At 47.5% G+C, this 15,004-nt stretch overlaps 1 protein-coding gene across 1 annotated transcript; it reads right to left on the bottom strand.

Moving 5' to 3' along the window:
* Positions 1-1,459: 1,459 nt before the first annotated feature.
* LOC119399190 (uncharacterized) lies at positions 1,460-2,683 on the bottom strand. The gene is made up of 2 exons (XM_037666003.1): positions 2,116-2,683; positions 1,460-1,809 (listed from the first exon to the last, which is right to left on the bottom strand). The coding sequence occupies exons 1-2, from the start codon at positions 2,681-2,683 to the stop codon at positions 1,460-1,462; spliced, it is 918 nt and encodes a 305-aa protein (XP_037521931.1).
* Between the last annotated feature and the right edge of the window lie 12,321 nt (positions 2,684-15,004).

The following is a 15,004-nucleotide window of genomic DNA, read 5'->3' as shown; positions in this document are numbered from 1 at the left end:
CGAAGTTGTGTGCAAATAGGGTCTGCTTGTTGGGATGCCTTTAACCATTGTAAGCAATGTTGCTTTATCGGAATAGAAGTTGTCATAGAGCACAGGAAAGCTTCAACGCTTTCTTCGAGCTCGCTGTCTCCCGTCTCTCGCAGAGGCGCTCTCGAAAGTGCATCTGCGGCTAGAAGTTCTTTGCCTGGAACGTATGCAACCTCGTATCGATATCGCATCATTCTCATCTTTAGCCGCTGCAATCTAGGCGTCAAGTCGTCAAGACTCTTCGAAGTGAAGATTGGAACCAACGGCTTGTGATCCGTCTCTAGCTTGAACAGCTTGCCAACAAGGTAATCGCTGAATTTATCGCATGCCCAGACTAAAGCAAGAGCCTCTTTTTCAATTGAGCGTAGCGCTTCTCGGTTTCTGAGAGCAACCTCGAGGCATAAGCGATGACAGAAAACTTGCCATTCGTTTGCTTCTGCCGGATTAATGCTCCCAGTCCGAAGGATGATGCGTCGGCGGTGACGACTGTTTCTTTTGATGGGTCGTAGACTCCAAGGACAGGACGAGATGAGAGCACCGACTTCCGCCTGTTGAATGCCTGCTCTTGTAGAGCACCCCAAGCGAATTCTTGCTTTTTTGACAGTAGGAGTGTGAGTGGCTGCAGAATATCAGAGAGATTGGGAACGAATCTCGCAAGGTATGTTGCCATTCCGAGAACTCTCTGCAGCTCGGTCCTGTTTTTGGGAATCTCCATTTTCAGTATGGCTTCAACCTTCTTTTCGTCGGGTCTTATTCCGTCTTCATCGAGCCAGTGTCCAAGGAATGTAAGGCGTTGAACATTAAACACGCACTTGCTGTCGTTCAGTGTCACTCCAGCCTTTGCAAGTGCCTGCAGCACGTTTCGGAGTGTCTCATTGTGCTCATGGCTGTTGGAACCCCAGATGAGGATGTCGTCCATGTGACAGACAACTCGACTGATGCCTTGTAAAATGTACGCCATCTGCTTCTGGAAGTGTTCAGGAGCTGACGCAATGCCAAATGGTAGTCGGTTGAAGTAGAAGCGCCCAAAAGGTGAGATGAAGGTGGTGAGTTTCCTTGATTCTTCACAAAGTGGAATTTGCCAAAATCCAGAGTTGGCATCGAGTTTGGAGAACACCTTAGCTCCATGAAGAAGTCCGAGAGTATGCTCCACGGAAGGAATAGGATGCCATTCTCTGAGAGCGTAGCGGTTCAGCTCTGTAAAGTCGACGCATATTCTCACGTCTCCGGAGGGCTTTGGGACGACTACCATTGGCGCACACCACTCGGTCGGCTCATCAACAGGTGATATGACACCGAGTTTCTGCATCCTTTGAAGTTCCAGCTTTGTCTTCTCGTACAATGGAATTGGGATGCGCCTCGGGGAGCTGAGTGCGAAAGGTTTTGCTCCTGGTTGAAGCTGAATCCTGTGTTCTTTGAGCAGCTTGCCGAGTCATTGGAACACCGCTGGAAATTCTTCTTTCGGGTTCACTTTGTCGGCAGTGGCGTTTACGAAGGTCAGCATCTGTAGCTTTTTGATGGCTGGCTTGCCTAGCAACGGAGTGCAGATCTGATCTAGGACGTATATATCCTGAGTAGTCGCGTGGTTGCGGTAGACGAGCTGGAGTTGTGCCACTCCTGCTGCTGGAAGAAGCTTTCCATCTGGGCCATGCAGCTGACGAGCAGGAGCTGATAGAAGCGGCCTGTCCTTGAGCGTCTGGAATACGTGCGTCGGGAGGACGGTTTCGTCGGCACCAGTGTCAATTTTGAAGTCTACTGGCTGGCCTTGAACCAAGACTGTTGCTTCCCAGTTTCCCGCATCCGTCGTCTAGACTGCTCCAAGAAATCCTGCTTCTAAAGTTCCGTGCTCGGTTTCGACACAATCGAGGCGTCGTGACATGCATACGGAGGCATAGTGACCTTTCTTCCGGCAATTCCTGCAGACTTCCGAGCGTGCTGGGCAGAGAGTGCGAGAGTGACGCTCTTGACCACACCAACGGCACGGTTTCTGCTCTCTGTTTTTACCGGAGGGTGAAGATGGCTTGCTTGCCCCGCGTAGATAACTGCCGCTTTTGTCTTTCATTGAAGCACGTCGACTGGTCTGCGCACCGGATGCAACTTTGTTCAAAGATGGCAGTTCCTGGTGGAGCTCCGCTTGTTGCTGACGGACACTCTCGATCTGGCGGACGGAATCGAGAGCCTTTTGTAGTGTGAGCCCTGCGTCGAGCTGTAACCTGGCGGATAGCTGCTTGTCTTTTATCCCAACCACGAGGCGGTCGCGCACGAACTCCTCTCGAAGAGCACCGAACTCGCAATCTTTCGAAAGCGTGTGAAGCGCAGTGACGAAATCTTCGGCCGACTCACCATCTTTTTGCAGTCTGGTGTTGAATCTGGCTCGTTCGAAGATTACGTTGCGTCGCGGAATAAAATACTTGTCGAACTGCTCCACGACGGCGTCGAATTTCTTGGAGTTCTCTTCAGATAAAGCGAAGGTGGCGTAGATTTCCTCGGCTTGCTCACCCATGATGTAGAGTAGGGCGTCTACTTGATGTTGCTCGGGCTTCACGGACAAGCCTGAAGAGGTTCGGAAACGTTCAAAACGCTGTTTCCACTTCGTCCACTCGTTCGGCGACGAAAAGTTGAAGGCGTCCGGCGGTTGAATAACGAATGACGCCATGACCTAGAACGTTACAAGGTCACTCTGCTTGCGGCGTCCTTCGCAAGGATGATGACTAGAAGCCGATGTTCACTGGTAGGACCTGTTCTTCTGACACCATGTTGAAGTCGTCAGGGACGAGCGAGAAGGCAGGAGGCTGAGTTACGTGGACACAGGTTTATTCCAAATGGCGTTCTAGCCTAGGAGCCAAGCCACGCGCCACGCGCACCACCTCGAGCACACGCTGTCACCAGCTTCGCCTGGCTTGTTCTAGATGGCAGCATCTAGTTTCTAGTCCTCCGTAGCTGGCGCCACTTGACCTGGCGCCAGATTGAGGACACTTTATTTGGTCTTACGCGACGCTTTCTTAATGCCGGACAGACTAAAACGCTTTATTGACTGCTGAAACCATGCCTGGAAACGACACGGACGACATACGCACTTCTAGCGTGAAAAGCGCAGAAAAAAAGCAAGCAGCTCGAAGCGTCCCGCGGCAGACGCACACGACACGGAAAGCCAAAAGCAGACGACATGGCACGCCGTAGTCATGGCAACCGCTCCTCCGTCGCTCATTGGCCACGTCGCTCTGCGGCAGACGGAGGACGGCGAGAAAATGGGTCTCGGACCTATTCTTCGGACGGCAAAGAACGGCTGACGTGCGCGAACGAAATCGCTTGCGCACGGCAGCCTGAGAACGGAAAACGGCAAACGGCGAGCTGCCGTGCCGCTAGCGTGAGCGGGCCCTTAGAGACATGCAGACGTGCTCTGCACGAGTGGAAACGTTGAAAAGTGCACTTGTTTAACCGAAGATGCACGCTCCCTCAGGGCGCTCTCGGCCCCTCGATTTCAAAAGATGACGCGTTGCGACTGATAACACGCGCCTCGATAACACGTTGCGATTGTGTCAGGCGCGTATTATCAGTCGCAACGCGTCATCTTTTGGAAGTGTGTGGGCACTTCTTTCTGTCGCCTTTTCTTTTCTTCTTTTTTTTGTGTGAGCGCCAAGTCATGCATGGGTTGTAGTAGCCATCATCTGTTCCTTTAGTAGCGTTGTGGTGCGGGCTGGGGCAACTTATCTTTTTTGCTTATTTTTCCATGCCCACCATAATTATTGCCCTGTTAGCAACCGATAAACAACAGATACAGTGCACATCAGCTTGAAATAACTTGCGAATCGCGCTGTAGCCCGAGCACGTGCGCGTCCCGTTCGATGTAGCTTTTATTGACTGCGGTCGCATATCGATGTGCTTTCACCAATACTTCCGAGCTGCCATAGCGCTCTGGCTTGAGGTCAAGAATTAGCCATTTTAACTTTAATACAAGAATTGTTGGGGTTTTGCGTCCAAGAACCCCGACGTGATTGAGGGAGGCCGTATAGTCAAGAGCTCCGAAAATTTTGACACCCTGGTGTTCCTTAACGTGAACGTAAATATAAGCACACGGGCCTCTAGCATTTCGCCTCCACCGAAATGCGGCCGCCGCGGCCGGCATATGATTCCGCGACCTTCGGGACAGCAATCGAGCACCGTAACCACTAGTCTACCGCGAGTCAACTCTAGAACCTGAGCTGCCTAATGGGGCAGCGAATTCGCACCGAATCAGCCCTGCAATTTGTGGTCGTTTGCACACACCTGACCACGTCACCAATTCGCAGCGATTGAATTGCTAATTGTCGCTGTGGTGGGGTCTCGAATCGTGAATCCACCGGCAGTTACCGCTACGGTGTTAGTGCGCCTGTTAATTGTGAGTAATGGTTAAACATCACTTACCCAGTGCGTCTGACTCTGGTTATCTAACGGGCCCGACGCTCCACTTCGTGAGGCATTCAAGGAACGCGGGAGAATGTCACGATAAAAGAACTTGACTTGCAGATACGGACGCAAAAAGAGATCAGAGCAACAACAAGTCCCGACTAAACACTGAAAGAGCGCACAGCGAACTGCGACGGAAAAGAAAGAAGACACAAAAATTTATCTGCGCATGCGCACGCACGCAGCGCTATATTCTTGCATTGTTCTAGCGCAAATCAGTATGAGCATGATGGGAATGAGCATAACTACATTGTACTAGAACAGGGTAGTGCTCGGAACAGCCGCAGCACCAACGTACTGAAAGTGATGCCTGAACAGGCTAAATCCGCTTGTGGCGCTGCGATCAGTAGTCTGCAAGGTGTTGTCGTTTAAGAGTTGCGTGCGGCTCCGCCAAAGTGGTGCAGGGGTAGAATGCTGGCTTCCCACTCAAAAGGCCCGGGTTAGAATCGCAGATGTACTTTTTTGGGTTATATTTTTAGTGTCACCTTCTATAGCTGTCGTGGTTTTCTTTTGTTTCTTAAAACTACCTTCTCTTGATACGTATTGCTACAAAAAGTAACGGTAAATGTGATATTCGTTTCGAGTCTCCTATTCGCAAGACTCTCAGAGGCCATACTTTGTATTCTTGTTGAATCCCGTGCGGTGGCGCTGCAAAAAACTATGCTCACTGTCATATTTCTGGTGTTTTACTTCACATTTTGCGCTACTTGTAGACATGTAGGGGTTTATGTACACCCCCACGTGTACCACGGAGTAGAAGCTGCACATTTGCAAGTAAAGTCGAGCGCCTTCTTCACCGTCACCATGCCAAGCAAGACTGCGAGCCAGGCACGCCAACCAGCAGTTACATGCATATGTGAGCCACGTTTGTTCCTCTGTCAGGTGTGGGAAATGCGGTGTCTCGAGCTTCGATTTGTGTCAATTGAACTCTTGACGCGGCCCTGTTGCGCTATCACCTCATTCAGTTCACGACGGCAAGGTGAGAACCCAATCTTTTTTTCGCCTAAATCTGCTGCGTAAGGAATTTAGGTTTGTAAGGGGCCCGACAGCACCGCGTTGGCTTCGCTGGGACGAGTTGACGGAATTCAACAAGGCACGTTGGTTACTTATTCATTACGCTAGGGAAATGGGTATGGCGCTGAACGCCCGCAAACGAAGTGAAGACACCAAAAAAAGTTTGTGATGCTTTTCATGGAATTGTGACACTAACAACAAAGCTTGTTACGCTTTCCATGGCCCGCAACTACATGTAACTTCTTTCGGAACACGTGTTATCAGTTGCAGCGGCGTTTTTCACGCAACACTTCGATCGCTCGACAGGAACGAGACAGCGCTTCCTGAGGACAAAGCGCAAGAATGCAGAAACGATACAGCTGCTAACGCACGATCACCTATTTGATGTATTACGAGTGGGGAATCGGCTAAGAATTGTGTTCCATCAGCGCTGCAAAATGTAGAATCGTATACAGACGGGGTCTCAAGCAAGCGGCCGCCGGACCTCTCGCTATACCGGCCCGGCCCGCACATGACTGTCCTCGTGTCATATTTTTATTTTATTTTCTTCATGAGTACGTTCATCAGCTACGCAGACGTGTCTGTTCTGAAGAATTTCTGTTCGTGAGGCGCACCATAGCGTCATGATGTGGTAAAACATAACCGGGGAACAAAACCTATATTCCAGAATCGGCGCCCAGATTTCAATGGCCCTTGAGAACAGTATCGATATGTTCCTCTAAACCTGACGTCAAATCCCCTTCAGAGAGGACCTATGTATGAGATGTGGGAAAAGCGTTCTTTCAAATGGGCAACGCTATGTGACATTTTATTCGCCCACACTCCAGCCTTTTTCACTGTCCCGGCCCTTGCGGGAAACGCAATTTCGTTACTGCGGCCCGCTCGCTGAGCTGAGTTTGAAACCACTAGTGTACAGGGAAGATATGTGCAGTATTCGTCTGCAAGTATTATTGAGTGTAACTAATGTATGTGCGAAGTTCAGAGACAATTTTTACACGAAGCTGCCATAGTGAACGCCCTATCCCATGAGCGCTATCCCTGAGGTTAAAAAGTGCAGTCTTCCAGCACAGATGGATCGCTGCACTGCGCAGAATAAGCGTATTATGAAGAATGGAGGCTGGACTGAGCGTAACGCGGATACACATTGAACAATGCAGTTGCCGCGTGCATATAGCATCTCGCCGCGTATGACAGGAACCACGCTTTCAGACTTTTGGACCGATTTTTTTTTATTGTTTGATATTTAGGAGATCTTGGCGATTCGTATTGCGCCGGCTGCTCCTTTTCACAGATAATAGGATATGTGAAACTCACGGCAATGAAAATAAAAATAGGTAAAAGAGCAGCGAGGCAGAGTTCATGGAGGTCCATTCACAGAACACGAAAAAAAAAATTCTGATATCGCTCGCCGTTACGACTGACCCAGCAAACAGTGAGCGTGAAGTCTGCGTTTTTCACGACGACGCTACACGTCGGCTCAAGGCGGCTGCAGTTTGCATTCATCGGCGCCTCTATTTTGCTTATAAGGATCTTGGAAGTTGCGTGGCAACACCTTTAAGCATACATGCTTTTTTCTGTATGCAGTTTCGTGACCCCTTTACAAGCTCGTCTATAGACCGATGAATTTATGGATTGTTGGTTGGTCATTTAGTGTTTTTATGTGGATATTTCTGGAATTTTCTTCATGACGAATATTCCTAACGACTCTTCTACTGCCAAAAGTTTGAGCGGTGACGTGGACACTGGTAGTCCCCTTACCGCGAAGCTGACTCAGGCTAGGCTGTGTCGTAGTTGTAGTTGGCGTCCGCCGAAAACTCACTGGTCAAGCAGACAGGTCACGGCATCTCCCTTTCACAAATTAGGTGTAAGCGCGCGCATTTAGAATATAGCTGTGGATTCACGACATCACGAGGCATCCGCCGGAACTTCGTTCAGTAAAACTTGCTGCTGGGCGAGTTGGTTCATATACTTACAAGGAAAAAATCGATGCGCGCAAATATGGACAAGGGTGTGTTCTGCGTCCTTGTCTATAGTTTGAGCGTATCCATTTTTTTCCTTCTAAGGAACTTCGTTAACTGAGCCGCCAGGTCACGTGATGTCGTTTGACCAGTCAGGTATAAGTGTGCGCATTTCAAATCTAGCGGCGAATCGATGAGATCACGTGATCTCGCTAGAGAAATTGTATAGACTCGCGCGTATAGACCTCGCCGTGCTAGCCGTTGAGAGCTCGCGAAGCGGACGCCAAGCGACACTACAGAGCCGACGACTCCGCACGGCGAGCTCGCGAAGCTGAGCCAATTAGCCAGAGGGAACCGCGGACTCCGAAATGTGAAGTTGCGAAGCCTAGGCAACACGGCAAGGAGGAGTCGCCGCAAGGCGATCGCAACGCATAGACGGATTCACGTTGTAAGACCATCTTCGAGGAGTATTTAGATGGGCCGTATATTAACGCTATAGCGTTAAACAGCGCGTTTCGCAGAAATTCCGGTGTCGGCGTTTTTAGTTGTGTGCGAAAAATAAGCGTTGTCTGAGAGCGAAAATTTGAGGTAGATGCGAATAAATGAAAAAAATGTTCGGTGCGAGTGCGATGGGGGATTCGAACTGGCAACCTTTCGCTCCGTCACGCGATGCGTTTAGCCGCTCGGCCAGCAAACATACATCCTCTAGTATACCAACGGCGAGCTATTTATATACATCATTTAGCTTTGCTAGTACGCACATGTCGGAGGTTCTTCAGCGGCTTCATAGAAAACTCGTGGGCGCCCCCGCGCGCGCTTTCCCTGTTCTGTGGCGCCGCACGGATGGATACAGGAGCAGGCGCGCTTCAGCACTTTGGCTTTCCTTGCCGCACAGTTTAGATGACGACCGAGAAGCGAAGCCAGGCTTGATATTGGGAAGGCGATGCGAACACGGTCCAATAACGCTATCGCAATCTACTCTTGAAAGCAAAACGCAAGCATCCTCCGAGTTTCTTTATTATTATTATTATTATTATTATTATTATTATTATTATTATTATTATTATTATTATTATTATTATTATTATTATTATTATTATTATTATTATTATTATTATTATTATTATTATTATTATTATTATTATTATTATTATTATTATTATTATTAGATACCAGAGGTACAATATCACTGTTGTCACGTTTTTCTCATTGCTTTTGGAAACCGCTTTAGCCATACTGTCCTGTGCCGTAGGTTGCGGGATATGTAGACGGGCGTGCTGTGAAAACTGGATTCTATGGGTACCATGGATTCCAGGGGTTCCATGGGTTATACTCGCACTGCCACTCACTCACGCACTGGCCCCATCGATTCCTGTAATATCCATCTCTGCAAAAACAGCCACTCCGGCAATCTGCGGTGCACATAAACGGCGCACTCTTCATCCGCACTTCATCTCGGCGCAGCTGCTGCTGACACACATCTTGTACACCTCGTTCTGTCCCCAAAACCCTGCATTGAGATAGGATAAAAGAACATCCAAAACCTGAAAATTTCTTTGCAGAAGTTAAGGGAGCAAACGAACTAGTACAGAGATCGACGTGGTTGTCTAGAACACCGGAGCATCACGCTTGGGACGGCACCATCTACAGATAACGCGTGGTTTAAGATAGACCACATCTGAGCATGCGGGGTCCCCAGTGACGCACCTGCCTTGCATTTTCTCTCGTTTTTCCCCTCGGCTGCAATGACTGTTTTGGCTCCTGTCAGAAGCACTGTTGGCAGGTGTAGCGCCTCCCCCCCCCCCCCAAAAAAAAAACGAAAAAAAAAAAACGCGGAGTATGATGCTAGCGATTCTGCAATACCGTGTACACTCGACTAAGGGCCGCGCTCGTGGAAAGGCTGCTCCCGCCAACTTGGCACTCCAAATTTTGAAAAAAAAAACAAAAAAAAAATTGCGCCAGCAAACGGCAGCGTCACCGTGTCTCACGTACGGCGCATTTCGCGGGAGCCACCAGATGGCAATAGGTCACCGGGATTTCCAATGCCATGGCCGGCACTGAGGACTATTGGATACATGAACGTGCCGATGACCCGATCAGCGGATGACCCGAGCAGCGGTGACGAGGCGAGTCCGAGCAGTGATACCGACGAAGACGTCCAGCGAGGATGTCCGCCGCTAGACGCCAGATATGTTATCGTTAGGTATATATGCCACGAATAAATAGGTTTTTCCATACGTGGATCGAAAATTGAATAAAAATTTCACACTTCCGTGGATGCGGCATACCGCGATGTAACTTACCACACATGCTGTGGCAATGCCCCGAGTTTAGCCACTTTTAGCGCTACATCTCGCAGTGACCTAGAGGACCCCAAGAGCCTTTCTGCTGCAGACGCTTTCTGTGACATCCCAGTTTCATCTTTTGCACTACTGAACAATCATTGCGTGGTCCGAGCATGCAGGTTTTCTAATCACTTATCTGAACTCCCTGCCACGGACTCCGGTGACGCGCGTGAAAATTGCGCTCTGCTATTCATGTGGATTCTGCAAGTTTTTGCTCAGTGATGAAATTTGTTCTGTGCTTACGCGAAATGAATGCACGACAGATAAACATAAATCATTCACTATGTGCGTCAGCAATTGCTGGGTCATTCCTCTGAACACTCGTTGTCATTTCGCCTAGAAACTAATGACTCTTTTGTTATGAAGTCGGCGGAAAAAAAGAACAGAAAGGCTTACATCAAAATACAAATAATCACATAGGTCCTGGTGCATTTGCTTCAGACAACTCGAAGACAAAAGCCACTTTCTTTATCTTCTCAGACGACTGTAATGATTCTCCCCACCTCTTTCCCCTGAAAGCTTTCAGCACCCGGCCTGGTTTTGCACTGCCTCCGGGATCGGAGGCGCTGGAAGCATTTTTCACCTAACGCTCTTTTGCTGTGCCTCCGGGATCGGCTCACCTATGAGCAGGCGACAGTGTCATGTGATGACGACATAATGTAAAGTCCCGTTACGTGGCGTCGTAGTGACGTGATGATGACGTAAAACATTTAGGCGATATTTGAGGCCATGGTGATGTCATGCGGTGACATCATCAGGAGATTAGGATTTTCTGCGTCCCTTGTGTTGACGCCGACGCTCACTTCTGGCGCTTTATGAGGCATTTAATACTTTCGCCTTAATGATTCTGTAGAATCAAGTTTAATGTATTAATTTTGTTGATTTATTTTGGCACATTCACGCCAATGTGGATAAGGGGAGGTACCTCACCGTACATGTCATTGGAGAGAATTTTCTGTACCATGACCATCTCGCACTAACCCTTTGACGCGCTATATACACAATTGTGTGCACTGCTTGTTTTAGTTATTTTTATCGACTGGGGGCTAAGAAAGAGCAAGATACATTGAGCTTTGGATGAAATGAATCTCCTGCATAAAAATATTTCTTCATTAAACTTCATTCTGCAGTGTGCTGTTGCATATGATCACTTTGCTGAAGGCACTATCACGTTCGACGAGTCGTTCGATGCGCTGCTTGCCGTGGGTCACGACAAAAGTGTAACTTTTCTTTGCTCTACACGGACATAACCAGAAAAAAGATTTGCACCATATTTCTAGCCTGAAATTTCGTTCCATTTAAATAAAAAACAGAGCATGAATGACTTCAGAATAAATATATATTTAATTACAACGTATTTACGAGCAATTACTATAACACATATAAATTAACGTATTATGCATGATTTTTGTGGCAATAAAATGTCGAGTGCCTTGAAACAACGTTCTATTGATTTGACGTATTTACAGACATTTCTTTACAGGTGGCGTCTGAAAGGGTTAGGTAAAATAATAGCCATTATTCTGTTCTGCAATAAAATCAAGCGTACATATGACGTATCTTGCTATTAAATGCAGTCTGCATTGGCCGTCGTTTGTGTCATCGACATCACGGTGGCGATAAAAAATTTTCTGACGTCGTCTCCAGAAGCGACTATGCATGATAAAAACGTCGTAGGAAAAATTCCAGTGCGACCAAACGGGACAACAGACGAGAGAAAAAGAGGACATGCGCACTGTAGAAGGCGAACGAAAAATGAACCTTAGGACGGTAATATTAGCGCAATATCTGGCAATGACGCAGCCTCAGGAGCTCACGCTTCGCTAAAGGTTGGAATGATCTTGCACCACTAGAATGTCAGAAGGAATACGGCAATGTGCTATTTGCTTAATCGCTTATTTAGTGCCTGTAATGCCATCGTCATATTTATCGGCATATTTCAATCAATCAATCAATCAATCAATCAATCAATCAATCAATCAATCAATCAATCAATCAGTCAGTCAGTCAGTCAGTCAGTCAGTCAGTCAGTCAGTCAGTCAGTCAGTCAGTCAATCAATCAATCAATCAATCAATCAATCAATCAATCAATCAATCAATCAATCAATCAATCAATCAATCAATCAATCAATCAATCAATCAATCAATCAATCAATCAATCAATCAATCAATCAATCAAACCCTTTTATTTTCACCATTTCATACGTAAGGTGAAAAAGGGAGAACTGGAGAAAAAGCCGAAAGAGCTACAGGACTAAGCCGTCTTCTAATGACCTATTTACAAGATAGACCGATCGAGCTCACCGAAATGCTACTGTGGTCACGAAGATGAAAATATTGAGCATATTATTTCGCAGTGCGTAAAGCACGCAAATGAAAGAGAAAAATTAAAGAAGGAACAAGCAAGCTTGGACAGACGCCCCCTCACATTACAGAAATTACTTGGACTGTGGCCTGAAATGCATCTTCAAAAAAAAAAAAAATCCACAGATCGCATGTACCGTGGGCATCGATTTAAAGCGAAGCATGCGGCAAGAAGGTGACTGCGACATACTTTTTTACATTGAGCGAGACGTTACGAAATGACGCTAAAGTTAGGCGCTAACGGTATACAAACACACATATGCTGAAGAGTCGCACATGTGTTATGTAACCAGTTGTTTATAGTTGCGTAATGATGCCATAAGCAGCACAGGTATTACCAACATAAGACGCGGTAAACACACATGTATTGTTAATACCTGTCCGTTATGATGGAGAACGCACGCACTGTTTCACGAACGCATGTGTATGTAGGTACGAGTTCTTGATAGTTCTCACCTAGATGGCGGCGAGCGCACTGTCTTTGTTATTGTGAATGATGTGCGCAACGCAGACGTCGCCTATTCCGCTGCTTGTCTGCGTGTGTTTGGTTTCTGGCGGCCGGCGAAGTGGGATGCACCCTCCGCTGAAGTTGCGCATCGCCTTATAATGTGCCCACGCCGCCGCACCTGCAATGAAGCCGCTTGCTGTGGACGTCACATTGAAATCCCGTTATTGTAGAGGGCTCATCGCTCCAGCTTTCAGAAAGTGCTAACAGGCCAGTTTCGGTGAGCAGAGCATCTTTTTCGAGGTCGTGCACGTGCACGTGCACGGACTATACATTGAGAGCGGTGAGCGTGAGGTGATTGTTGTGGTTGTGGCACCGAATGAAGGTAGTAGCTTGGTCCAAGACAATGTTTAGAGGCTGTTTGCTAGCCGGGTGATGTCGTCGACAGACTGTGTCGATTGAACCGGCGACACGTCGGAACCTGAAGTCACCTTTTGTGTTGGTGAGGTATAGGCTTTCGAGACCTATAGCCCTGGAAAGTGCTACGTAGACCAACTTCAGTTGACGGCGCTTATCGTATCCGAAGACTACCTGGGCGTATGTGGCCCTTTTGTGATTTATATATAGTTATGGCATTTGCTTGCGCAAGGCTGAACTGTGCCCTCTTACACGAGATATTTTTCTGGCGTATGTCATGGTTGTGGTTCGCAGTCCTACGGGCACTCAAATTCTATTGAGGGTGTGCGGTAGTGATGTGCTTCGTCCTTGCTAGGACGAAAATTACTACCGTGGACGTTGGAAATTCAAGCCACAGCCTCAAGAGGTTGCCGTGTTCGTCACGCTCGGTGTATCACAATGGGCCCAAGTTTCCATTAACGAAGTCGTCGCTTACGTCGATGCTGGCCATGTACGGCTTACCGATGATCAGGTAAATTGAGTCCGGCAGGCTAAACATATCGCTTGCGTTCATGTTCGCCCCCTTGTTCAGGGCATCCCTGTGTACCTGCTCGTTCCGCGTTATTGGCCTTTTGCGTTATTCATGTCATGAGCAGTAAATCGTGTTCGTCATGAACTGATCCCCTGGTATTCCCATTTCGGTATGTTACAAGTTATGGAGACGACCAGGAGAACGCCCGCACGTAGGCGGCTCGATAGATAGTTACGTAGATAGAAATGAACAAAGTGCCTGAGGTTCGCTAAGAGATGCTTCGCATTTAAAAGGCGAATATGTTCCTGAAAGACTTCTTAGTGGACACCTCACTAAAGTGCCTGTGATGAACAGCTATGGGTTGCTATATACGGAATTATGTGTTAGTTCATATACTGTGGCCAGAACTAGAAATGTGTGCGTGTGGACGCTTTATTGCAATGTGAACTTCTCCAAGCGAACTGTTCATTACCATTTTATTTTAACTTGTATCAGTGTGCTAAATGTTCTTTTTTAGTTGCTCAATTTTTATTTTTGGTAACCGTTCTTTTTTCCTTTTTCGCTGCAGAACTTATAAAAATGGAGTAGCCGAGGTAATATAAACCTCAAACTCTTCAAAGCAAGCCAGTTAAAACAGAACAGAACAGATCTATTTACTTTATATTGTTGGTGCTGATTCTACTTTAGTCTCCGAACTTCGTAATTTTGTCATTCCGTCTTACTCGCTGCCGTCCTCGGCTTCTTTTCTCTGTCCTTGGTATCGAGGCCCTTGCTCTAACTCGGGCGAAACAACCATGCGCGCTGACCGTCATCCTGTCGCTTATCAGGGAAGACAGTGCTTCCGTGACGGTGGGAAGGGTGACTTCTCGTCCAGTTTCACACATTCCAACTTACGTGATAATTATTACACTACAGGTAAAAGCAACAAGTAATGTACTTTATGCTTCCCCTGGTCTACCTGCGCGTTGGATTCATTGGGTTGTGTCTAACAATGAAAGGAGCCCCTTAAAAATATTCTCCTTCACTCGTTCACGCTTCTTCTGTGGGTCCTTGAAGTTTCATGACCCCTTAACCGTCCTCCCCCTCTCGCTGTTTATTTACCTCTAAGTCACTGGGTAGCTGGTTGGATCAATAGTCGCAACACAGCTTTAATGTTCATAGATAGCAAATGTTTCTTAATTATAAAGATTCCTTAACAAGATATCAGTCAGGAAAGTCTGAACGGCGCCATGGTCACTGGTAATTTCATTAATTCCCATAAGATATTTAATATCCCATATTACTGCTGGTGCCACGTTCTTCTCACAGCCTTTCGAAAGCACCGAAGTCATGCTGTCCTGCGCCGTATCCTCCTGCATATGGAGAAGGACGTGGTCGGAAGTCTGTATTGTATGGGAACCATGGGCGGTGAGCCTTGCACTGCCCCTTAGTGACGCACTGTCCGCGGCGATTCCTGTAATATCCATGCCTGCAAAAA

The sequence above is a fragment of the Rhipicephalus sanguineus genome, chromosome 7 (genome assembly GCF_013339695.2).
Source record: "Rhipicephalus sanguineus isolate Rsan-2018 chromosome 7, BIME_Rsan_1.4, whole genome shotgun sequence".
NCBI lineage: Eukaryota > Metazoa > Arthropoda > Arachnida > Ixodida > Ixodidae > Rhipicephalus > Rhipicephalus sanguineus.
Note: the sequence above shows the minus strand (reverse complement) of the source record. Positions and strands in the feature narration are given on the sequence as shown.